Source organism: Myotis daubentonii, chromosome 2 (genome assembly GCF_963259705.1).
Source record: "Myotis daubentonii chromosome 2, mMyoDau2.1, whole genome shotgun sequence".
NCBI classification, from domain to species: domain Eukaryota; kingdom Metazoa; phylum Chordata; class Mammalia; order Chiroptera; family Vespertilionidae; genus Myotis; species Myotis daubentonii.
The window spans coordinates 36,995,669-37,020,105 of NC_081841.1; the positions used below are offsets into that span (position 1 = coordinate 36,995,669).

A 24,437-nucleotide genomic window follows, 5' to 3' on the forward strand; every position below is an offset into this window, starting at 1 on the left:
CCTCAGGTCGAATATAAGGCAATGTGTGTTGTATCTTTTCTTCAGACTTAGGAGAAGTCAGTCAACTACATTCAACCCAGATGACATGTCTGAAACTGAATTCAAACGAGGAGGGACGAGGGCAACTGCTGGGCCCCGATTGGGTTGGTCTCGAGATTTGGGACAATCTAATAGGTAAGAACATCCAAACTAATGGACTTCCGCATCTCTACCCAAGCATCAGGGGGGAGTCTCATGAGCACCAGCAATGCTAGTTTTGTCCCTGGGCTGCACAGTCAGATCCATTGCTTACTGCCATGCCTACTGGAAGGGTCCGCCATCGTTAGAGCAGTGTAATTTGGCAATGGTTGGTGAACAACTGTGCAGCAGATGTGGGCTATCTGAGCTAGGTGAGGAACCACAGCTGAAGTGCCCGCAACATCTGTATTAGAATGAATATCAGACTTAGTTTTCAAAGAAAATAATTATAAGTACTCTAAAGCATAGCCTTGCAAAGATAGGACAGTATAGTGTTTACGAGTAGGTTCTAGAGCAGCAGTTCTCAACCTGTGGGTCACGACCCTTTGGCGGTCGAACGACCCTTTCATAGGGGTCGCCTAAGACCATCCTGCATATCATATATTTACATTATGATTTATAACCGTAGCAACATTACAGTTATGAAGTAGCAACAAAAATAATTTTATGGTTGGGTCACAACATGAGGAACTGTATTTAAAGGACCAGAAGGTTGAGAACCACTGTTCTAGGGGCAGATTGCTTGGGTCCGATTTCTGGTCTTACCACTTCCTATAAGCTGGATAACGTTGAACAGCTACTTTCATGCGTTGTGTCTCTGTTTCTTGTGGTATGTATTAGTATCTTTCCCGAAAAATGGTTTTGAAGATTAAATTAGTTTATATGTGCTAAGTATCTGACAAATCACTGTTTAATAAACAATGGAACCTGTGAAAGAACCTAAAGATATAGATTCTATTAGAAATCTTAAACTTACTAGGACTATGTAATGTTTTAGTTATTATGAGTCTAAGAACTTTTCCTATACCTTTCCCACAGTTCAGGGCTGGTTTGGAACTACCTGTACTATACTGACCTACTGAGCATAAAAAGGGTGGGGTTGGCAAACATATAGCACCAGTCATTGATACTAAGTCTTTTAACTCTGTTTAGCCTTCTCTAAATACTGAGCAGTCTCATTTGCCATATGTTCTCTTGGTACACAGTAGAGAACCTCCTTGTGCTGCTAAAACAAACAAAAGTCTTATCACCACTTTTTTTTTTTTCAAACAGGAATACTATTTGTGTGTCAAAGTAAAAGAAAACAGAAATTTGCTTTGATTATACTTTCTTATAATCAGTGATGACATATTGCCCCCATCTCGTTGATTACCACCTGGAAAGAAACCATCATTCTGCTAAAATTAATTCAAGTTTTACTTGAGTTTCTTTTCATCTGACCTAGTGTTTTCTGTTTGTGAATTCAATCTTCAAACAACATTGGTTGAAACTAGTACAATGACTTGACTTGTTGGTTCAACTCGGTCTTCTACAGAACATGCTTTTGCTAACCCACATTGCATCTTTTGTGGTTTCATTTGAAATAAAGATTGGTCTCACAAAGTCACTTTCAACTCCAGTGCCACTTCCTCTTCCAAATATGTACTGATATTAAGCTTTGCACAGTCCAATGTGTATCACCAGTAAATACCCATATCTGTTGTACATACAATTGTTCAACTTTGATGATAAGCCATAGGATTGGCTTTGAATTGTTTTTCATACAATTGTTCATTTTCCTGTAGTGACTTGGATATGCCATTTGCCAAATGGACCAAGGAGCAGGTTTGCAATTGGCTTGTGGAACAGGGCTTGGGGTCCTACCTGAATTCTGGCAAGCACTGGATTGCATCTGGCCAAACACTTTTGCAGGCTTCTCAACAAGATCTAGAGAAGGTGACTGCTTCTTTGTTTTTGTTTACATAATGAATTCTGAGAGAGAGATAGAGAATGTGAATGTAGGATTGTTTTCTACGCCTTAAATGGGAATGGGGGGAACCAGTAAGTGCTCTTGGAAAAGTCTGGCTTTCCTGCTTCGTGCTTATTTTATTTCATGGACTAAAAACAAAGGGTCTGGTTGTAATGATTCCTTATGGAACACTTAAGCCACTGGGCATTTTAATGAAAAATAATTGTATGGCCATAATAATAAACCTTAAGCTCATATTTCTCAAAATCATTCTGTGGCTTTATCGTTATTAACCCGTCTCCCCAATGTAATATATGCAATTCAACTTCACTTTGCAAAAGGCAACAACAAAAAAAGAGCTCTACATTTTATGTTCCATTATTTAACATTTCCCAATTATTTCCCAATTATTTAATAAGAGTAGAATTCCTGTTCTGCATCCTACAGTTCCAGTCTTGCCCAGAAAGGAGCCTGCTAGTGACTGTCTCACACTCCCCACTGAACTAACTCCAGTGGCCTTGGCCTTCTAGGGGCCTTTTGTTCAGCAACTCTTTACTAGCCAGAGTTAGCATTCTGATTTAATGTCATTGTTGGCTCTCGGATGTTCGCTTCATTTTGGAGGAATTTGCATCCATTGCCAGTGGCACCCAGCCCGTACTGACAGGATTGTAAAGCCAGTGTTTCTGTTTATTATTTCAGGAACTTGGAATCAAGCATTCACTTCATCGAAAGAAACTCCAGCTGGCATTGCAAGCTCTGGGATCTGAAGAGGAAACCAATCACGGAAAGCTGGATTTCAACTGGGTCACTAGTAAGAGGTTTTAAATTCTTGAACTCCTAAATAAGGAAGCAAGCAAATAAATAATACCACTCTTCCTTTTTAATCACAAGGACAGGTATTCTGTGGCACGTTAACAACGCGGATTTCTCTCCTTTAGGATGGTTGGATGACATTGGCCTCCCCCAGTACAAGACCCAGTTTGATGAAGGCCGGGTGGATGGTCGAATGCTCCATTACATGACTATCGTAAGTGATTCCCTGCTGGGGTGTGGGGGTTTTCACAAGGATCCACCAAGTTTGAATACGTTGCTTTAACTTGAAGATAGGGGCAGGAATATTTCCCATTAGGTTTAAATTGTAGGATTTGGTGGTTGCAACAGCGTTGGAGGATTTAAAACCTAATTTAAGTCAAACTATCCAGAAAATTGATTTCATGTATGATCAATATTGTAGACATTGAAGTGCATACTTTGAATGGGTGAATTGTATGGTGAGTGAATTATATCTTATGTTTTTTAAAAAATAGAGTGTGGAGTTTTTAATCCCTGGCAGTTTCTAAATTTTATATTCCTATATGCAGTGACCACTCAGGAAAGGCTACCCTTCTGGCCTGAAATCCAGAGGGACTTGTCTTCTCCCTTCCCTCTCACATTTGAGAACTGTTACCTGGAACCTTCTCACTTCTGCCCAGTTCTGCTAGAGCGGGAGTCACCCTGGGGTAAAGAAGTAGGGGAAAGGTTGACTTTCACTCTGATTCCTTCATTATGGTTTCATATGTCTAGCCTTTTGCCCCAGGGATAGAAGGACTTTCCCCTGCTTTACAAAAATGGGGAGAGATAGATTCCAGGAGAACGTGTTCTAGATGCCACAGTACTACCTGGGTTCTACCTGACATACTCTTACTGAAACAAAATTTATTTTATTTTATTTTATTTTATTTTATTTTATTTTATTTTATTTTATTTTTTTGTGAGCTGGGCTATGGATTCAACTACCATAAGTATCTCCTTTAAATAAGTTGAAAGTTTCAAACAGCTAACTTAAATGAGAATTATCCAATATTAAGAAACTTGGAGATCAGCTCATGGGATTTGCTTTCTTCTCAATCATTGAACCAAGTCTATATCTTGGTGGGCACATCTTGCTACACTAACGTGGTATGTTGCACATTTGCTGTGTGCCAGGCACTTTACTGGGATCAATACTGAGGTCTCGGCAGTCCTTGAGCTATCATTCTTATTATCCTCAGTTTTTAGATGAGGAAGCGAAAGAACCCAGAAATCAGGTAGCTTGACCGAGCTTCCACAGTTACAGAGCAGGAGAAACATCATATGGCATTTGAACCTAAGCAGTCTCCAGACCCCTGCTCTTGATAGTTCACAGCTCCACCTGGAGCAAATTCAGTAAATATTGGCCTGCCTAGCTAGGTCGAAGTACGCTTCCCTAGGAATGTGAGCAAATTCAGGCTTAAAATCTTTATAAAAAGTATATCTATAACTCTCATAGCTACCCTATATAATAACAGTGTAATATGCAAATTGACCGAACAGTCGAACAGCAGAATGACCATCCGGACGACCATCCATGACCACACTATGACACCCACTGGCGCCAGGCCAGCCAAGGCGGGTGCGATGCGATTGGTCGGGGACCCGGCCATCACCCCATGATCACCCCAAAGAGGGAGGCCCAGGCCACCGACCAGCGGGCTGTGGCAAGTGGGCAGGACCTCCCTCTGCGAGGGATGCCCACGTCCCAGGTGCTGGCAGCTGAAGGGAAGCCCAGGTGCCCTCGACCGGGGAAGGAAAGCCTACTCTTACACAAATTTCATGCATCGGGCCTTGAGTAATGAATAAATGACCTTAGAAAATTTGATCCTGGAAGTTCTAAGTCATAAAATATCTGTTTTTAATGTGGTATCCTGGGTTGGATCCTGGGACAGAAAAAGGACCTTCATGAAAAAACTGTTGAAATCTGAATGAAGTCTGTAGTTTGTTTAATTTTATTATTGTCTATGTTAATTTCTTAGTTTTAGTGGATATGTTATAGTTATATGTTAACACTAAGGGAAGCTGGGTGAAGGGTATATGGAACTCTCTGTACTATTATTGGCAACTCTTCTGTAAATCTAATAGTACATAAAAATAAAAGATTTTTTAAAAATCCAAAAAAGTGTTTTGATTAAAAAAGGAAATGGTCCCTACTTTTAAAATTTCTTAAGCTAGTAAAATTTTATTTATGTTATGAACATTATGCATTTATTTTTTTTAAATCTGATAGATTTTAAGTTGAAAACAGCCCACATGCAAATGTTTTAAATGGGTGTTTCAATCTTAGATTGTCAAATGTCCTTTCTAATTTACAAGGCACTGCCTTTAAGAAGTTAATCCAGAAAAATTTAGGAAAGAATTTTTGCTTAGTTAGTAGCCTTTAAGGATTTAAACTGATTGCCTAATATTTAGAAAGTATTTTTATAATAGATTGATTTTTTTTTCCTCATAAGGAATGTTATCAGTAAGATGTGTCTAACATGGATGTTTTCTTTGTTTATTTTCTGGGTGTGTTTGGATGTGGACCTGTGCTTATGTTGACACTGCCACCCAAATCACCTTCTTCTAAAATAATTTGTTTTGGTGTGTTTGGTATGTTTGAAATGTGCCCAGTAACCACAGACTGGCCAAAGTTATTCCTTGAAGGAAATGATTGGTGATATGTGTAGATACTTACATATAACTTCTTAATTTCTTTACACTCAACTCTGAACAAGACCTTTGCTTTGGCTGACATAGATTTTCTAAAAATTTCCATAGTGTCTGCTGGATAACACATACAGATCTAGAGCTAGGGATTTCTTGAGGCTGGGGGATAGTGTGTGCCCACTCTTCTGGTTTTTCCCAAAACTGATGTGTGTTAGCTCAGAAAAGCAAACCTCGACAGTCGATGAACATCACTTGCTCTTAGCTATCTGCTTTATCAAAGCAGGTCACTGTTTGTCACGACCCAGCGAGTGCTTTCCAAACTGTGTTTCAGAGCGAAGGGGTCCCACAAGCATATCCCAGAATGTTTGGGAGGGAAATTGATAGAAGTCAGTGTCAGTCAGGACAACATTAATTTTGGTTTTCTGATATGTCGGGGTCCTGGAGAAGATTTTGATTGGAATAAGGAAAAGGGTCTTGCTATTAAATAAAGGCTTTGAACACAATGACATGCCCTCAGGGTCGATTAGGAGAGGGGCTCTTCCACTTTTATGTGCACTGAGACTTCCTTGAGGAGGTCGTCCTGCTCAAGGAGCCCCACATTTTGTTCTTTTCTGCAGGATGACTTGCTGTCTTTGAAGGTCGTGAGTGTGCTGCACCATCTCAGCATCAAAAGGGCCATCCAGGTCCTGAGGATCAACAACTTTGAACCCAACTGTCTACGGAGGCGGCCGTCTGATGAGGTAGCATCTGAGTTGAGGGTTACTCAGCACGTGCCTTCCATGCATACGACTGTCCGTGTGTGCAAAACTGAAACCCATTTCTTCTTGGAAACTGCGGGGAGGGCTGCTGGTTCCCTCAGAGCCTCACATCCAGCCTCGTGTACGTTTTTGGCTTTGTTTTCCTGTATTCCTTCCCTCCCTCCCATGACCGTCCTACCTGTGTCATGGAAGCGAAGGGTTGTGATTTAGTTTCCCTTCTTCCTTTTCTTGAGTGTATTTTATTTTCCTCCCTCCTTAAACCAGAGGCTTAAATATCACTCTAAAGACTTCCTTTCCTAAAGCCCTGCTCTAATGGTGTGTAAAAAAAAGCTTGAAACTTTGTGCCAATTTTCTTTCAAAGAGAATTCAAATTAGCAATCACTTTTTTACCCTTCCTGTGAACATTTAGTGGGAGGTTCTGTGGGGCAGACTTTTGGATGGATTGTGCAGGTGGGATATTAGGAATCCCATCGTCAGTGACTAAAGCTCTTGGTGTCCTCTGTTCCCATAGAATAGCATCACCCCATCAGAGGTGCAGCAGTGGACCAACCACCGGGTGATGGAGTGGCTGCGTTCCGTGGACTTGGCAGAATATGCCCCCAATCTCAGAGGCAGTGGTGTCCATGGTGGGCTCATGGTAAAAAACTGTTTTAATTTGAAATTGACTTCTTATCATTTTGTCTCCTTTAATCTAATGGGTGGGAGCGTATCAGAGTACTTATTATAACCCTAAGGATGGCTAACCCAACCCTACTGCACTATTTCTAGTGGATTTTTACTTTCAGCGTGTTTTTTCCCCCTTATTTTTTACACTAGATCAGATTTAAACCCCTCTCTTCCATTGTCCTCTTTTCTGTTGGATAACATCTGGCTGCTGGCCCTCATATGATCATGTTTTAAAACCTCTGCAAAGATACAGATTGTATTTCTGCACGCAGATGTTGCAAAGAAGTTGGCTGCCAACTGCTCTGGCTGGAAGGCTCAGTTGGTTAGAGCATCGTCCCAATACGCCAAGGTTGCGGGTTCAATTCCTGGCCAGGGCACATACAAGAATCAACCAATGAATGCATAAATAAGTGGAACAACAAGTCAATATTTCTCTCTCTCCATCTCTCTCTCAAATCAGTTTAAAAAAAAAAGAAAGAAAGAAACAAAACGCCTATATTCAAAGACATCCCAAATGCTATATATACCTCAGAGAGGTAGAAGCCTGGATGTCAGGACCAGCTCTCTTCTCACTAGCTTGGGCAGAACAAAGAAAAGAAAAGAAATTAAAGATTAAAGTTTATACGCAGTGTATCTCACTGAGTAGGTCATTGGAGAAAACTAAATGAAAGAGCTTCGCAAATTATAAAGCACAGTGCAGGCATGTGTGATATACCGTACCTTACACACCTTTATTTTTCTTATAGGTTCTAGAACCCCGTTTTAATGTAGAGACAATGGCTCAGCTGCTGAACATCCCGCCGAGTAAGACCCTGTTGAGAAGACATTTGGCCACTCATTTCAACCTTCTGATTGGTGTTGAGGCCCAACACCAGAAGCGGGATGCCATGGAGTTACCAGATTATGTACTTTTAACAGCCACTGCCAAAGTGAAGGTTAGTTCAAGCTCGCATCATTTGATAATTGGTTATACCAAAAAACGAGAACAAAGGCTCAGTTCTGTTACCTGGCTATCCCATTTTCTGGGATTTACTAAGTTTTGTGGATGGGTTGAAGGCATGTGCATCTTTAACAATAATCAATAAAATACAATTTTAAAGGTTTTCTTCTGGGGGAATTTTTGCTAAAATCATTTATTTTATTAGAGTTAACAGTAATAAAGAACATGATGTTGGTCTCTATAATGGATACATTGCCAAGGCAGAGAGCCCATGACTTGGACCCAAATATTGATTGCAGTTGTCCTGTTTTTGCTGTGGATAAATCAAATGTACGAGTTGCCTTTCTCCTCATACAGATTCTGCTTGTCTGGCCTGTAATTGACCAACCTTGCAAGTTAGACAAAGGCACGCCAGCAGAGAATGGGTGTTCCTAGTTTGCCTGGATTCATAGAGTATACGAATTTCAGACTCCTTTTTCTTCTTTTAAATGATTCCTGAGCTAATTCTTCTGCGTATTATCTTAACCGGCTTAATGTGGATGTAGGGTTTATTGACTCCTTCACAAATACGTATCAAGTTCTTTTTTAAAAAATATATTTTTATTGATTTCAGAGCGGAAGGAAGAGGGAGAAAGAGAAACGTCAATGATGAGAGAGAATCATTGATTGGCTGCTTCCTGCACACCCCCACTGCGGATCGAGCAGCAACCCCGGCATGTGCCCTTGACAGGAATCGAGCTAGGAACCCTTCAGTCCGCAGGCCAATGTTTTATCCACTGAGCCGGACCAGCTAGAGCTCAAGTTCTTTTTTTTTAACCCCCTCTACCTGCTTGACACTTTCTCTTCACCTCCCTTTCTCCTTTAGAAGATGTGCCAGATTCGAAACTCTGAGAGATTCTGTTCTATACAAATTCTCTGCATCAGCCAATTACCATCTACTTAACAGTTTCTGTAACTACCCAGTGACTAAGATGTAGTTTCTCTTCTAAGTCTCACTGGAAGTTTTTTCTCCCAAAGAGCAAGGATTCTTTTAGCAGTCACCACCCTGTTATAGAAGCATAACAGGCATATAAAATAATCACAGCCTCACCCAAAAAGAAAATACAGTAAGGGCCATTTTCTTTTGCTGATCTTAGACTGGAAAACCTTGTAAAATTGTATTTAGCCCCGAGGAATCTCATTTGCATTAAGTCCTGTTGAAGCAAAACTAAGGCTCTTTACATATTTTGCTTTTATAACTGTGACTACCTAGCTAGTTGGAGTGAATAAGGAGAACAAATGTAATCTTCTGAGATTTTTAAGGGATCATTGATCATATTTGGATGCATCAGTCATAGGCCTAGGATGCCTTAGTTTTTGTTATACAAATTTAATCATCCCGTTGCTTTTCTCTGTATGAGGAAATGAAATTATACATGTTATTAGTCCTTTTTTATATGAATTTTATCAAATCCCTGGAGGTTACTGTTTTCTTTGTTTTAAAGCCAAGGAAGCTCACCTTCAGCAATTTTGGGAATCTGAGAAAGAAGAAACAGGAAGATGGGGAAGAATATGTTTGTCCGATGGAATTGGGACAGGCCTCAGGAAGTGTGTCTAAGAAAGGACCTAAAGCTGGCCTGGAGATGCGCCTGTATGACGAGGATGATTTGGACCGGTTAGAGCAGGTAAGTGCAGCGTTACCTAACTATTTTCAAGTTCTCCCAGCATTGAAACACTCAATGGAAACTTTTCGTATTGTGTCCACTAAGCAAAGAAGTTTTCTTCCAATGCTTAAAAATAAAGGTAATAATAAAATGATGGTGAACACTTGCAGACTGCTTACTGTATCCCAGGCACTTTCCTAAGCACTTAACATATGTTAATGTTCACAGTAATCCTAAAGCATAGGGAGTATTCTCATCTTAATTATAGAGATCAGGACACTGGGGCACAGAGAGATTAAGTAACTTACCTAAGATAGAAGCGCTGGGATTCCAACTTGCCAGGCTGGCTCCCAACCCTGTGCCTTACCTACGTTACCCTAGCTCTGTATTAAGGAAATCTGAGTATGAAAACAAGTCAGGAATGGACAGCTCATACTACTTAGCCTTTTCAATATGAAGTCATGGGACTGAAAATTGCCCTTTAATCAGTAATCCTTTGGTGCCATTGTCAGCATCAGAGCATTTAGTCTAGAAGTGCCAATGAAGTGTTTCTTCTGAATTTCCACATCTAATCACAGAGTGCAAGGTGATTATCATCAGAAGTATTCCGTTGCTCCTCTCCCATTCAACACAACTTGCGTTATTTCTTCTCAGATGTTTGTTCATTTTGCCGCACTTTCCTTGCAATTGTGCAGATGAGTTTGTCACGTTATGGTGTGCTCTTTGCAGATGGAGGATTCCGAAGGGACCGTGAGGCAGATAGGTGCGTTCTCTGAAGGCATCAACAACCTCACGGTAGGTTTGTGAAACGAGCTTAAAATCTTATTCTAAGAATACGTTTGAAAATCACCCCAAGGGTCTGCACGTAGAGCGCAGTGTGTGTGACTCCCGTCTCTTTGTTTCCCAGCACATGCTAAAGGAAGACGACATGTTTAAAGATTTCGCTGCCCGGTCCCCCAGCGCCAGCATTACTGACGAAGACTCAAACGTTTGATCGTAGCACCTGGACGAGCATGAGGAGCCCTTGGTCCCTTTCCACTTTATTTCTACACTCCCAGTATATCCAGCAAGTAGCGGGTTGTATATTGTTAATCAACCAACTTCTGCTCATTTAGAAGTGGAAATGGAAAGCCGGGGATCTGTGCCTATTTTAAAGCTGCCGCGGAAAGTGAGACACTGGTGAATGAGAGTATAATTGTTTTTCTTCTATTTAATGTAAAAATCTGTGATATATTATATTTAAAGTGTTGCATTTACTATGAGAGGACTTTACCATAGTGTTTCCGGTCATGTTCACGGTATGGAGGACTTGGGAGAGCGGGAACTCACAGGAGGCTGATTGTCAGGTCGGTGTAGCCACTGAAGCAGAACACGTGCTTTTAAAATCAGGATGTGGAATCTCTCTAAGATCCAGCGTGCCCACTAAATGCCAGCCACACCTCCACTTGCCCCCTAGTGTCCTATTTTTATATATTTTTCTAAATATATGTATATATTTAGTACACAGAACATAGAACTTTTATTTTGTGACATACCTAAGGAAGATGGTAAAAAAAAAAAAAAAAAAAAGATCACATTGAAAAAAATACGGTGATCACATTTTTCATGTGCCAGCTGGTTCTTGGACGAGTCAGGATAATCTTTCTCCACAACCGAATTTTAATGATGTTGAGCACTCGGACTAAATTAGTGTATGTGAAATAACTCTTCTTCGATGACCCATGACAAAATTGTTGGTTTTTTAAAAATTTCGGCCTTTAATCTTGGATTCTTTTAAACTCATAAGGAAGAACGTGAGGGAGATTTACATTCTATTAACTTGAACGCATTCAGAAGCTGCCCCAAATTTTGTAGAAATGATTTCTGAAGAAACCAAAACAAAAACCTTTACAGTATTAAGCTTCTTATTTTCCTGTTTGCTAAATAGACCATTGTCTCAAAAATACCAGCAGCCTGATTAATGTACATTTCTCAGACTACCCATGAATGGAAGGAATCCTTTTAAAAAAGCCGAATATCTGTCTGAACATTTTGTCTCAATCAGAGTTTAATAACTCTGAGGCTGGAAAAGAATGCCTATCTTGTGATAATAAAATGTAGTTCATGTTTTTCCATAGCACAGGGCCCAAATATTCTTTATAAAGAAAATAGAAAGCTGCAGCAAAAACTGTCACTGTGTTTATTATTCTTTTTAGGGGTATCAGAAATAATATTCTATTTTTTTATTCAGTACTATGTCATTACCATGATAGCCAACTGTGGTAAAGACTGTTTTTCACAAATTGGCATAGGGGTGGGCAGTTCAGTATACATTGGTGGGCTTACTTAAAAAATATATTTGAATGTCAGTGATACGATCTTTCAAGTTATCAGCAACTTTACCAAGCTTTTCATCAAAGAACCTATAATACTACATTACTATTTATTCATGACTACAATGATTTGATGTTAACAATAATCTTTTGCTCCCTACCATTCATTATTTGGTAACTGTATGGGACTCTTAATGTACTTGTGTTTTATTTTTATGTGCATATTTGTCACCATTTGAAAAAAAAATTTGATATTCCAACCTGGTTAAAAATACCAGGAGACTGTTACAGAGGCCAAATATTCTTTATTCAGGACATTGTAATATAACTGATTCTATGTGATGAGGTTAAATTTTTTTTGATGATATATTTTATTTACAAAATATTATACACTGCTGGTATCACCATATGAAAAGAAATAAAGTCAACTGTTAATTGCCTCATATTTTTATTGTCTGTTACTTTATTTCCCTTTGTTCAGTATAACCAGTAGGCTTTATTTCTGATATAGAGAACAATAACGAACTCTTGATAATTCACAAACTCCCATAAAATATTTTGCGTGGGATTCATAGCATGTACCAACAGGTAGGAATATGAGACGTTTGTTTGAGAAACATTTGTGTGGAAGGAAGCACGGCCGCTGAGCTGGGGGATGAGGAGTCATGGCAGAGAGGATCCTGGAAAAGCAAAGGGAAATGACTCGCCTGCAGATCTGAAGAAGTTAGTTGTAGAGCCCAGCCGGCATGGCTCAGTGGTTGAGCATCAACCTATGAACCAAGAGGTCATGGTTAGATTCCCGGTCAGGGCACATGCCGGGGTTGCAGGCTTAATCCCCAATGGGGGGCGTACAGGAGGCAGCGAATCAATGATTCTCATCACTGATGTTTCTATCCCTCCCTTTCCTTTCCTCTCTGAAACCAATAAAAAATTTTTTTAAAGAACACTTAAAAAGAAGTTGTAGAAAGTATATGGTTCTTTAAGGAATTAAATGCTATTTTTAACTGAACTGAAATTTGAAAAGATGCAGCATATCTTAGAAAAGATTACCACATAGGAAAAGTAGGGTGACTATACCCAGAGAACAACAGATGCTTCTTGTGAAAGTATCTCTCACTTTAGTAAACCAGCAGGAATCTGCATGAATAAAACACACCCAGTTGGCAAACAGGGAGAGCTATTTGTTTAGTTGTATGTATATATGCTTAGCTACACCAAGTAAGCTGCGGAGTTAGAAAACTGGGACCACATTAACAGATGCGACTTCACTGCAAGACGTTCACTCTGAAAAAGAAGCCATTCTGATCCAAGGCCACATGGTTGATATTTGGAAGCAGTATTGATTGAGTGCAGAGGAAATGGGGCAGAAACCTTCGCAACAGTCGGCTCCCAAGGACAGCCAAGAGGTTGTCAGCGTCTGTGAGGTGTTCAGTGGAGCTATCGTGCATGCCGCTCAGAAATTGGAGGAGTACCTTGGATTTGAAGACCCTCTGAGCAATCTGAGCCCAGCTCCAGACACTCTGAATGAGATCTTCTTAATCCACTTCGTTACTTTCTGCCAAGAAAAGGGCGTTGATGAGTGGCTCACCACCACCAAGATGACCAAGCACCAAGCCTTCCTGTTTGGGGCCGACTGGATTTGGACCTTTTGGGGATCTGATAAGCAAATAAGACTCCAGCTGGCGGTACAGACCCTGCGGATGTCTTCTCTTCCTCCTGTAGAGTCTAAGCCTTGTGAGTCCTCCAACCCAGAATCCAGGGCAGAGTCTTCCCGGAAGAGTAGATTTGAAAAGCTGGACGAATTCTGTAGCTTGATAGGAGAGGATTGTCTGGGCCTGTTTCTCATCTTTGGTGTGCCAGGAAAGCCTAAAGACATCAGGGGAGTTGTCCTGGACAGTGTCAAAAGGGAGATGGCCAGGGGCCGTCTGCCCGGAGGGAAGGCAGTGGCACAATTTGTCCTGCAAACTAAAGACTGTGTCTCTGTTAGAGAGCTGCTTGGAAGCTGTCTGACTAAGAAAGACGGGCTACGGGAGGTGGGCAAGGTTTATATTCGCATCCTCTGAACTAGATTGGTGTGATGAGACTGGCCGGTGAGATGAAAAGGAAAAGATATTTTCTTCTAATAAGCAAGCCCTTCCACTTGGCATCATCCCGGCATGGAATGCCCCCTCCCTCTCCCACATTGAATGAAAATGATCACCTGGACAAAACATATGAGTGTCATGATTATGGAGATTTCCATATTGTTGGGAAAACTGACAATTTAGCTTACTCTTTCATTTATTTACTCAATGATAAAAATGGGAGGGGAGAATAATAAAGTCACCCTTAAAGTTTGATTTGCAAAAAAAAAAGAAAATGCCTTTGTTTGAAATAACAAGTCTAGCTCTGGAAAGTGTAAAACGTGACTTGACTGCTGTGGGTGAGAGATGGGTAGGGTGAGGTGGTGCATAAGACTACAGAACAGGTTTAATTACATTTACAACACCAGTCTCAATTCAGGACTACCAAGTGAAATCTCAAACTGCTTTCTTCCTCTGACCCCTGCCCTTGCTCCCACGTCACCTCAAACTGCTTCTTCTGGGTAGTTTTTTCTTTTTTCATTAAAATATGTTTTATGCATTTTTTAAAACACACACACACACACACACACACACACACACACACACACACATCTAAAGCAAAAGCTGTATCCAGATTCAGCTGGGACGCAGGTCTGACTCCACACTGGAGTATCTCATCGGCTTCCCATGAGTGGAATACAATGGACGTGTATTCCACGTGGTCTGGCGATGCCCTCCTGGGGCGATCAAAAAGGGGACATGTTGGCATAGACAGTGAAGTCATCCTCTTTCCAGAGGGGCAGGTTGATCGTCTTGGAATATATGGTATCCACATGGCAGGAAAGCTCCAAAGATTTGCGGAGAGAGTTGGTCTGATGCCTCAGTTGTTTCTTAAAAAATTGTGCCTCCATTTCTTCAGGGCCTTGGACAAGGGCCACTACTCCAGTGAAGCCAGAAACAGCTGTGCCAAAGCTGCTAAGTTCCCCAGGTGTGGTCTCTGGCTTCAGGGTGCTGATGTCCTCCCAGCAGAGCAATGGTGTGGGGGTGTCCAGGGAGGCGTTGCTGGCTCTGGAATCTGAACCCCTGGTGGGATTCACTTTGGGATCTGCTTCAGTGTTACCTTGTCCTGTGATTTAAACACAGTAACCCAGTTAACAATCACTTGTACTAATGCTAAACATTTATTTAGCCTTTGCAGTAAAGATAATGTATAAATATATAAAAACCATCTTTGCTTCAAATCCTGGGTGGGAGGAAAAATAGTTTTTCCCCTACTCCTCTAGATGGTAGAAGCAAAGAGTGCTTAGAAGTGTAAATGGAAGATAGATTCATTCACACTTGATTGCTAAATGCCTATGTTAAGGCCGTGTTCTATGCCCTGACAAATCAGCAGTAACAAGAAACATATCCTATTTGGGGTTAGTTTCCCTCTTAATGGTGAAAGACAGAAAATAAAATATATACATATGTTTAAAATGTATATTTAAGAAATATAACAGGTGCTGTAAAGAAAAATAAAGCATGGGTAAGAGGATAGAGTGAAGGAGGTGCTATTTTATATGGGGTAGTTAAGGAAAGCCTCAATGAAAAGGGCCAAGTAGAAATCTGGATTGAATTAAGAGAGAGCGCATCAGTGCAAATATCTGGAAAAGTGTTTTAGGCATAGGGAATGGCAAAAGGCCTGAAAAGGGCATGTATTTGATATGTTTGAGGCATAGCAGAGGAGGCTGGTGTGGATGGAGCAGAGTGAGCCAGGGGAAGAGTAATAGGAGATGAGGTCAGGGAGGTAGCCAGCAAACACATCAAGCAGATAGGACTTGTAAGGCTGGATTTTATTCTGAGTGATATGGGGAGATAAATGCCTTGCTCTGACTGACCCTTTAAATGCCTCATTTGATTGCTGGGTGGAGACTAGAACCAGTGATGGTGAACCTTTTGAGCTCGGCGTGTCAGCATTTTGAAAAACCCTAACTTAACTCTGGTACCGTGTCACATATAGAAATTTTTTGATATTTGCAACCATAGTAAAACAAAGACTTATATTTTTGATATTTATTTTATATATTTAAATGCCATTTAACAAAGAAAAATCAACCAAAAAAATGAGTTCGCGTGTCACCTCTGACACGCGTGTCATAGGTTCGCCATCACTGGACTAGACTGTAGGGAGGAAAGAGTGACAGCAGTGCCCAGGAGGACAGGTAGGAAGCTATTAAAGGAAACCATTTGATAGAGAAAAGGGTGGCCTGGACCAAAGTGGTGGAGGAGGAGGGGTGAAGAGGTCAGATTTAGAACTAGTTGAAGGTTAAAACATATGGCTGATGATTGGATGAGGAGTATGAAGTATATCACAATTACAATGTTGTATTTCCAAACTTCTTAAATATTATGAATATATGCAAAGGTGGAACTATATTTGCCTTTGATGTTTCTTCATTCCAGGAAACCCAAAGATCAAGGAAAGCATTTAAGCCCTCTCTGCCTTTAGTAAGTGAACATGAATAGGCTCAGGAGACATCTCTTGAAGCTGTTAAACAATTATTCCTACTTTGTTCCTAGAAGGTTATAATACCCAGTTAATGTTTCCTTGTTATATAGTGACCCCTGTCTGCAGCAATGCTGTGTATAATAAGCTATCAAGATGTTGGTGTAGAATAGGAAAACCAGTATTCAACTTGGAATCAGATGTGGGTTTGAGTCTCAGTTCTCTTAAGAGCAAAGTCTACCTGCTTAACTCTTTGAGTTTTTTTAATCTGGAAAATGGGAATGACTTCAACTAATTCAAAGAAGACAATGCTTGTGACATTCTCTATACTATAGTATAAGCTTACCAAGATTTTGAAGTCTAGTACAAATTGTAAGTCTTCATGTTATAATCAGCTGGGTGATATAAACCAAAGACTCACCATGTTTTTTAAATTATAATAAAAATGTGAAGCTTTTGCTGATTTAAAAAATAGCTTTTTTTCTTCTTTCTTTTTTTTTTTCTTTTTTTTTTGTGGCTGTGAAACTTGGGAGATCTGGATGGGCCGAGGACATCAGATCTCATTGTCCTCCCAGCACATCAACCCTCCCCTGAAGGCCCTCAATAAAATAGATTGATCCTAAAAATAATAATAATAAAAAAATAAATAAATAAATAAATAATACTGTATTCTCTTATTTAAAAATCTGCATTCTGATATAAAAATTAAAGTACAGAAGTGTGGAAAGTTAAGTCTTCAAGAGTCTCACCTCCCCGCCCTCCCTCCATAGCCACTCCCTCTAGTTTGCTCTTTACCCATCCAGAACCTGTACTGTATATTAAAAGTATTTTATACAAACAGAAGCACATGATCCATAAATGCCTTTTCACATTAAAAACTTAGGTATTGTGGACCATTTCCCACGCTAATAGATTTATATCCACATGGTTCTTTTTAAGGCTGACATCAATGCTTCTCAGGCCTGTCTGCATATGAGAGTTACTTGGGGAACTTAAAAACAATAAAACACCAATGCTTGAAACACACCTAGACCAATGGATCAGCATCTCAGAAGGAGGGGCCCTACACCATTATTTAAGTATCTTCTGAGGTAATTCTAATGTTCAAACAGGATTAAGACCCATATGTCTAAATAGTATTCTATATTGTGTAAACCATAGTATATTGAACCAATACTGATTTCAGAGAGAGGAAGGGAGAGGGAGAGAGAGCAAAGGAAACAATGATCAACCAGTGAGCCATACTGGCCTGGCTAACCAATACTGTTTTGATGGATATTTAGGTTGCGAAGTACATCCACATACCTGGATATTTGCATATTGTCTATTTACTATGCTTGTGAATAGATATACTTAATTCACTTACTTTTTCTAAAGAAATTAGTTTTGATTAATAGCTCAGATGGAAAGTCATTGGATTAAACTAGGTTTTAAGTATACTAAAAGCCCATTATTAAAAACACCTTAATACTTAAAATTGTTCTACACAAGGACTGGCTACATAATTTGTAATGCCCATGCGAAATGAAAATGTGGGGTCCTTGTTCAAAAATTATTAAAAATTTCAAGATGCACAGCAGAGCATTCACCAAGCATAGGGCCCTTCTAAGTGCAAGTCACATGCCTATGAAACCAGTTTTGTTTCTACAATAGGTATGTTGGGATATTTGGTCATGAAGGCTGAAGGAAAGATTTTTATCATAGTAAGTGGTTGCACATTAAGTTCTTTTCCAATTAAAAAGTTATGTAATTCTTTTAACTTAAAAAATCAATTAGCTTTATTAAAAAAAAGTTATCTAAAAATCTTAAACCTGGAAGAAAAAATATTATAAAAACTACTAGGGGCACAGTGCACAAATTCATGCACCTTGAAAGGAACTGTGGGCCCGAGGCTGCAGTGGGCACAGGGGCGGGTCTTGGCCCATCCTCTGTGCCCCAGCCCGGCCCCTCCTGCCGTGGCCCCTGGTCCCATCTGCTGGCAGCCCTGCTCCTGCTGTTCTGAGGCACTAACAGAAAAGTTATGTAATTCTTAGTAACTCCTTTGTACACAATAGTATATGCTTTACTCTTTTAAAAAAATATTTGTATTGATGATTTTTAGAAAGAGGGGAAGGGAGAAGGAGAGAGAGAGAGAAACATTGATGCGATGCGAGGGAAACATTGATTGGCTGCCTCCTGCATGCTCCTTGCTGGGAATCAAGCCCACAACAGGGGCATGTGCCATGACCAGGAATAGAACTGACAACCCTTTGGTGCATGGGACAATGGCCAGCCAACTCAGCCACACTGGCCAGAGTATGCTTTACTCTTTACACTGCATGAACCAGTTATTATTATTGCCTGTTGATAGCATTGCAAATGATTTTTTTTAACTATTAATATAGAATGAACTTCATTGTACTTGATGCCTGGGAAAACAATAAGTGTTTCTCTGGCTCCACTAACTTTAATCATATCTATCCACTTTACTCTTAGAGAAGGAATAAACAAAAGACAGAAAGCATAGGAAGGTAGACTGAGGACCTAAGTCTCTTAACATCTTACTCAGAAATTGAGAATTCTCTGAATGAAAATTAATTTTATAATGATTCATATATTTTTTCGTCCCTAAATTTCTATGGTATAGGCCTTGCACTTTATTATACTAAAATATACAAACTCAAGAGAGAAAAACTGGCTGCTATATTGACTCAGCTTAATTCTAATGGCCACCATTTATATTACACCTTCTGAAATATAACTCAATCACAATGGTCCTGAGGAAGATATTATTGTTTCTATTTTCTTTGAAATTGAAGCTCAGGGATGTTAGGTGGACTTGCCCAAGATCACAAAAAAAGCAGAGCCTGGGTTCAAACTCCATATTCATCTGTTAAAACACCATACTTTTCATCTTAAAAATAGGAGAGAAGGTAAAACACTATGTGAAGATAGAGGCAGAGATTGGAGTGATGTGTCTACAAGCCAAGGAATGCCATGGATTGCCAACAATCATCAGAAGCTAAGAGAGGGGCATAGACAGACTCTCCCTCTGAACTTCCAGAAGGAACCACCAACCCAGCCTATGCCTGGATTTTGAAGTTCTAGTCTCTAGAACTGTGAGAGTATAAATCTCTGTTGTTTTAAGTCACCTAGTTTGTGGTATTTGTCACAGCGGCTCTAGAAAACTAATACATCTGATACTTCTGCTTTGTAACAATAATGGATAGTAAGAGGCCAAAAGAGATGAGAATGGTGATTATTACAAATACTTCTCCTTGCCCTAGCTAATTTGGCTCACTGGATAGAGCATTGGCCAGAGGACTGAAGGGTCCCAGTTGCTATCCTCCTCCGGTGAGGATTAATAAAACACACACGTTAACAAATACTTGTCCCTATCATGCTATTCCCCCCACCCCCACCTCAACCCCACTCCCATCACATACTGATTGATGCCCATGCGCACTGAATGCTCATAGATAGAATACCCTGGGACACCAGCATACTTCTGCTCCACCAGTTATATGCTTACCAAGAGTCAGTTGTGTTTGTTCCATGTTGTTATTATAATTTTGTACTTTGATTAAATATTATACATACCAACTGAAAAAAATAGGGAATAATTTTTATTAAGGGTTGTATGTTAATTCATCCTAGGGTAAAAAAAAAAAAAAAAAACTAATGAAAGAATGACCATTATATTCTAAGTCCTGATGAATACTGAATTTTTGTAATTCTAAACTCATCTACAAACGAACTAACCAAATCACTGAAAACAGTTACATCCAGTGAGGACATAACACTCATTGTAGGCCAATATTGTACCCAGATGTTTGTCTATATTAACTAGATTAGGCCCACACAGCCTAGAAATGGGGAAACCAAGTTTTAAAGTCAAGTATCCTTTTAACTATCAGATACTGCCTCTCCCCTTGGAATGTGTCCATTGCACTAGCTGAACACATTCTTTAATGCAAGAACCTGTAGAAAAGCAGCCATTGCAAATGAGCAGGGCTCTAGGGTAGACCCGGGCCATATGGGGTCCCACCCAGAGCACACCTGCCCTCTGTGAGCGACATTTCTCCATCACCTTATGATCATTATTTGCAATTGTCTTTGGACTGCCTGCTTCGATATATCCTTTAAGCGTTTTGCTTCCTTTTCATGACTTTTTTTTTCTCTTTTCTGTGGTGCACTTTTGACTCTGGCGCTGACTTCCCAGGCCCACGTGTTTCCTGTTTATGCACCCAGGGGCGGGGCAAAGCGGGCGAGCATGCGCGGTAGCGGCCTCAGGCCTGCCCCCTGACCAACGGGATCGCGCTTGTCCTGCCCGAGCATGCGCAGTAGCGGCCTCAGGCCCGCCCCCTGACCAACGGGATCGTGCTTGCCCTGCCCGAGCATGCGCGGTAGCGGCCTCAGGCCTGCCCCCCAAGAGCGGGATCGCGCGTGGCCTGCCCGGCTTGCCGTCTCCGCAGCCATGGCGGCCGCGTCGCTCCCCGCGTGGCGGCGCCTGCAGCCGGGGGCCAGGACCCTGCGTGCCTTCTCCACCGCAGCGTCTCCCACCACTCTCCCCGGGAACCCACGCCCGCGTGAGTGTCTGCCGCGCGCCTCCGGGCTCTGGGGGAGGTGAGGGCGGAATATCGGACCCCTGGAGGCCGCCGCGGTGGAACCTGCGCCGCCCGGGGGAGGCCGGGGTGTTGCTGGCCCTGCCGCCTGGCGGGAAAGCCGTGCCTGTGGTCTGCCCGCCGCCCGGGTGTCGCCCCGTTCCTAGCCGCGGATTGCTGCGCTGGGGCCTCTGCGCGCCACGAGCCTGCCCCGCCCTCCCGGGGACCCGCGCTTCGGTGCCTGTCCCGCGGTCGCCGGCACGGGTCTCTAGTGACGGTGCTCGGCAGCGTTTCCAGGGGTGCTGAACCTCGGTTTTCTCAAGTGTTAAGGGAAACATAGCTGCCCCGGGACAAACTGCAGCTCTGAATCCAGGCCTCTCCATGCCGCCAAATGGGATGACCTTCATTCACAGCCTTGGAGGTGACCTTCGCTCAGAGAGAGCAGGGGTGCCTGGCGCCGCGCCCGCCCTGGAGGAATCAGTGAAAAGGAATCGAGGACATTTGTGAACGCTGACTGCTCAGTGTGAGGTGCCTAACAAGAAGCGAGAATGGGGTTCTGTAGGAGCATCGGGGCGGAGCCCGCGGGAGGGGAGGACAGCTCTGTCCAGTTACACCAGGTGCTACCCGTGCTGCCTCCTGGAAGATCTGACCTTAACCCTGCTCACAGCCCCGCCGAGGCCACCATCTCTCGCTTCTGCAACAGTTGCTTCACCATTTCCGCAGTTGCTCCCTGCATTGCATTCTCACAACGGCCAGAGTGAGGTGTTCAAATAGCAAATCTTATCTTGCCACTCCCTTATTCAAAATCTACAAGCAATCCTCATTGCTTTAAGATAAGTGATAAATTCCTCAATGTATTATATTGGCCCTTAATAGTCTTAACGTGCTTTTTTAAAAAATATATGTTACTGATATTTTACAGAGAGGAAGGGAGAGGGATAGAGAGTTAGAAACATCGGTGAGAGAGAAACATCGGTCAGCTGCCTCCTGCACACCCCCCACTGGGGATGTGCCCGCAACCAAGGTACATGCCCTTGATGGGAATCGAACCTGGGACCCTTCAGTCCGCAGGACGACGCTCTATCCACTAAGCCAGACTGGTTAGGGCTTAACACATCTTTTTAATTTTTCATTCATTCTGTAAATACTTGATTCCTACTGTGTGCTAGATACCAGAATAGAGCAAAAGTCCTTTACCTCTTGAAGTTTACATACATTGAGGGAAGTCAGACTATAAATAGATAAACAATGTCAGCACCATGTAAGGTAGTGATTAGTGCTTTGAAGAAAAATAAAGCAAGCCCTAACTGGTTTGGCTCAGTGGATAGAGCGTCTTCCTGCAGACTGAAGGGTCCCAGGTTCGATTCGGGTCAAGGGCATGTACCTTGGTTGAGGACACATCCCCAGTGGGGGGTGTGCAGGAGGCAGCTGGTCGATGTTTCTCTCTCATCGATGTTTCTAACTCTCTATTCCTCTCCCTTCCTCTCTGTAAAAATCAATAAAATACATTTAAAAAAATAAAGCAGGATGTTGGGAATGATGAATTGGAGGAGTAGTGACTATAGGGTTGGATAAGATAGATAGTCTGTCTGGAAAGACCTCCCCTCCTTGGGGAAGTGACATTTGAGCAGAACCATGCTGAGGTGGGGAAAGAGCATTGTTGGCGCTGGGAATGGCTAGTGCAGAGGCTCAGGGTGAGAATAAGCTTATGGGTGTGGTCAGGGAACAGAGAAAAGGCCAGCGCGGCTGGAGCTAAGTGAGCAAAGAGGAGAGTTCTAGTGTAAGAAAGGTGAGTGACGGCCTGATCTTGTAACGGCTTATGGGCATTTGGCTTGGCTTGTATTTTAAGTTGGGGTCACACTGGAAGATGTTAAGCAGGGCAGTGATGCTGTGTGGAGAGCCAACTTCAGGAGGGAAAAAGGGGAACTCAGCAGACCAGTTTGGAAGTTGCTGTAGTACAAATGAGATGATGGTGATTCGGGTTGAGGTAATTGTGGAGTAGGCTGTTATGGTTGAATTTGGGACACATTTTGATGGTAGAGCTAATGGGACTTAATGGTGGATTTGAAATGGGGCTTGAGGAACAGTCTCCAGGAAGCATGTTAGATTTTTGTCCTGAATAATTGGATGAATGGCAATACCATGTACAGGGATTGGGAAGACTGAAGAAGAAAATCTAGAGCTCTGCCAATGACGTGTTATATCTGAGATGTCCATCAAATATCTCCAGTCTCTTTTCTCAGTGCACTCTCTGTTCTTTTCTGAAGTTTCCACCATATTAAATTCGTTTACTTTGATTTTTCCATCTTCTCTTTCTCTAGAACACCTTTTCTCACTTGCCGGTTCCCAGGGCTGCCTCCTGTTCATCCTTGATGTTTAGCTTAAAGTCAACTTCTTCAGGAAACTTCTTCCCCAACTATTTGACTAGGTCTGGTCCCCTGCTGTATGTTTCCATTAATATTTATCATTGCTTATTTATTGAAATTACTTACGAAATAGTTGTCTTATTTTGACAGACTCTCCATTTTGTGGGAGTAAGAACTTTGTTTCTCTTGTTCTTTGCTGCCTTCTTAATTTCTAGTACCCAATATCACTCTAAAACTTTTGAAGGGATATATACCACTGAGGGATGAATAAGAATTTTACATGAATTGAGGTGGGGACAGAAGTCAAGCAGATGGGAGGGAAGCATATTCCAGGCAGAGAACATAAAGTTCAGAAAGACTGAAGGGAAGTTCAGTGTAGTTGTGGGGCCTTGTGAAGGGGAATGAGGCTAGAGATGTGAAGAAAGTGATGTGAGGTTCAGAGTCTGAAGAGTCTTGTGAGCTGTGCTACTCTCACAACTCTTGGTCCTTAGTTTTCTTGGCCGTAAATGACTTCTAGATAAGGATAATGATAGTACTCACAGTTCTTGTGAAGAATAACATTAAATGAGGTAATGAAAAGCATTTAGCACAGCATCTAGCATGTGCAAGTGCTCAATAAATAAAGCTATTATTATTTTAGAATAGCAAGACAGTTATTTAGAGAGGCATACAATAATATTTTAAAAGGTATATATTGTATATAAGTAATCTGCCCTCTTCTACAGTTATGTGATTTATTAGGAATGGCTATGATTTTTGTTATTGTAGCATTGGCAGTTCTAATATGTAATAGAAAAGGAAAAATTTAACAATTTTCTTTTTTTGTTGTTGTTGTTGGTAGAAAGACCAGAATAATTCCAAATATGAGCAGGTATACTTAAAACTAGAACCTTTCAAACCATTTATCTTTAAAGGCACAAAGTACTTATTTCTATCTAGATATTTTAACTTGGGGAAGTGAGTTTATTTGACTATGAACCTTAGAATTAATTGAAAGTTTTTCTTTATATGATGATTTCATTTTATATCTGAATAACTGGAATTTTCTTAACTATTTCTGACATTTCATTTTCATTAAGATGATTTTAGTCTCAGCTTACAGAAAATGGGTTATTGTTTCTTTGTTTGTTACTGAATACTTTAAATTGTATTCAGATCATGGGATCACGATCAGT

General features: G+C 41.2%; 3 protein-coding genes across 14 annotated transcripts in view; all 3 read left to right on the plus strand.

Moving 5' to 3' along the window:
• The window catches only part of PPFIBP1 (PPFIA binding protein 1), a 168,824-nt gene extending 156,614 nt beyond the window's left edge, over positions 1-12,210 (plus strand). For all 8 annotated transcript variants that reach the window (XM_059682451.1, XM_059682447.1, XM_059682446.1 and 5 more), the window contains 10 exons: positions 46-174; positions 1,803-1,953; positions 2,666-2,777; positions 2,905-2,993; positions 6,064-6,186; positions 6,716-6,841; positions 7,617-7,805; positions 9,295-9,474; positions 10,183-10,248; positions 10,361-12,210. In XM_059682451.1, coding sequence (XP_059538434.1) covers positions 46-174; positions 1,803-1,953; positions 2,666-2,777; positions 2,905-2,993; positions 6,064-6,186; positions 6,716-6,841; positions 7,617-7,805; positions 9,295-9,474; positions 10,183-10,248; positions 10,361-10,447 — 1,252 coding nt within the window. In that variant the 3' untranslated portion in view covers positions 10,448-12,210. The remainder of the gene's footprint in view (positions 1-45; positions 175-1,802; positions 1,954-2,665; positions 2,778-2,904; positions 2,994-6,063; positions 6,187-6,715; positions 6,842-7,616; positions 7,806-9,294; positions 9,475-10,182; positions 10,249-10,360) is intronic.
• A 764-nt stretch (positions 12,211-12,974) lies between these two features.
• REP15 (RAB15 effector protein) lies at positions 12,975-14,102 on the plus strand. Its single transcript, XM_059682454.1, has one exon. The coding sequence runs from the start codon at positions 13,124-13,126 to the stop codon at positions 13,826-13,828; it is 705 nt and encodes a 234-aa protein (XP_059538437.1). The 5' UTR covers positions 12,975-13,123; the 3' UTR covers positions 13,829-14,102.
• Positions 14,103-20,707: 6,605 nt separating this feature from the next.
• Positions 20,708-24,437, plus strand: part of MRPS35 (mitochondrial ribosomal protein S35) — a 32,562-nt gene continuing 28,832 nt past the window's right edge. The window contains exons 1-2 of one of the 5 annotated variants that reach the window (XM_059682464.1): positions 20,711-20,881; positions 23,218-23,339. Coding sequence is in view for 2 of the 5 variants with exons in the window: in XM_059682462.1 (XP_059538445.1) it covers positions 20,770-20,881 (112 nt within the window). In the remaining 3 variants the exon portion in view is untranslated. Of the gene's footprint in view, positions 20,882-21,405; positions 21,425-23,217; positions 23,340-24,437 lie in introns of those variants that run through there. The other 4 variants (XM_059682463.1, XM_059682462.1, XM_059682461.1 and 1 more) reach the window with 4 other exon arrangements.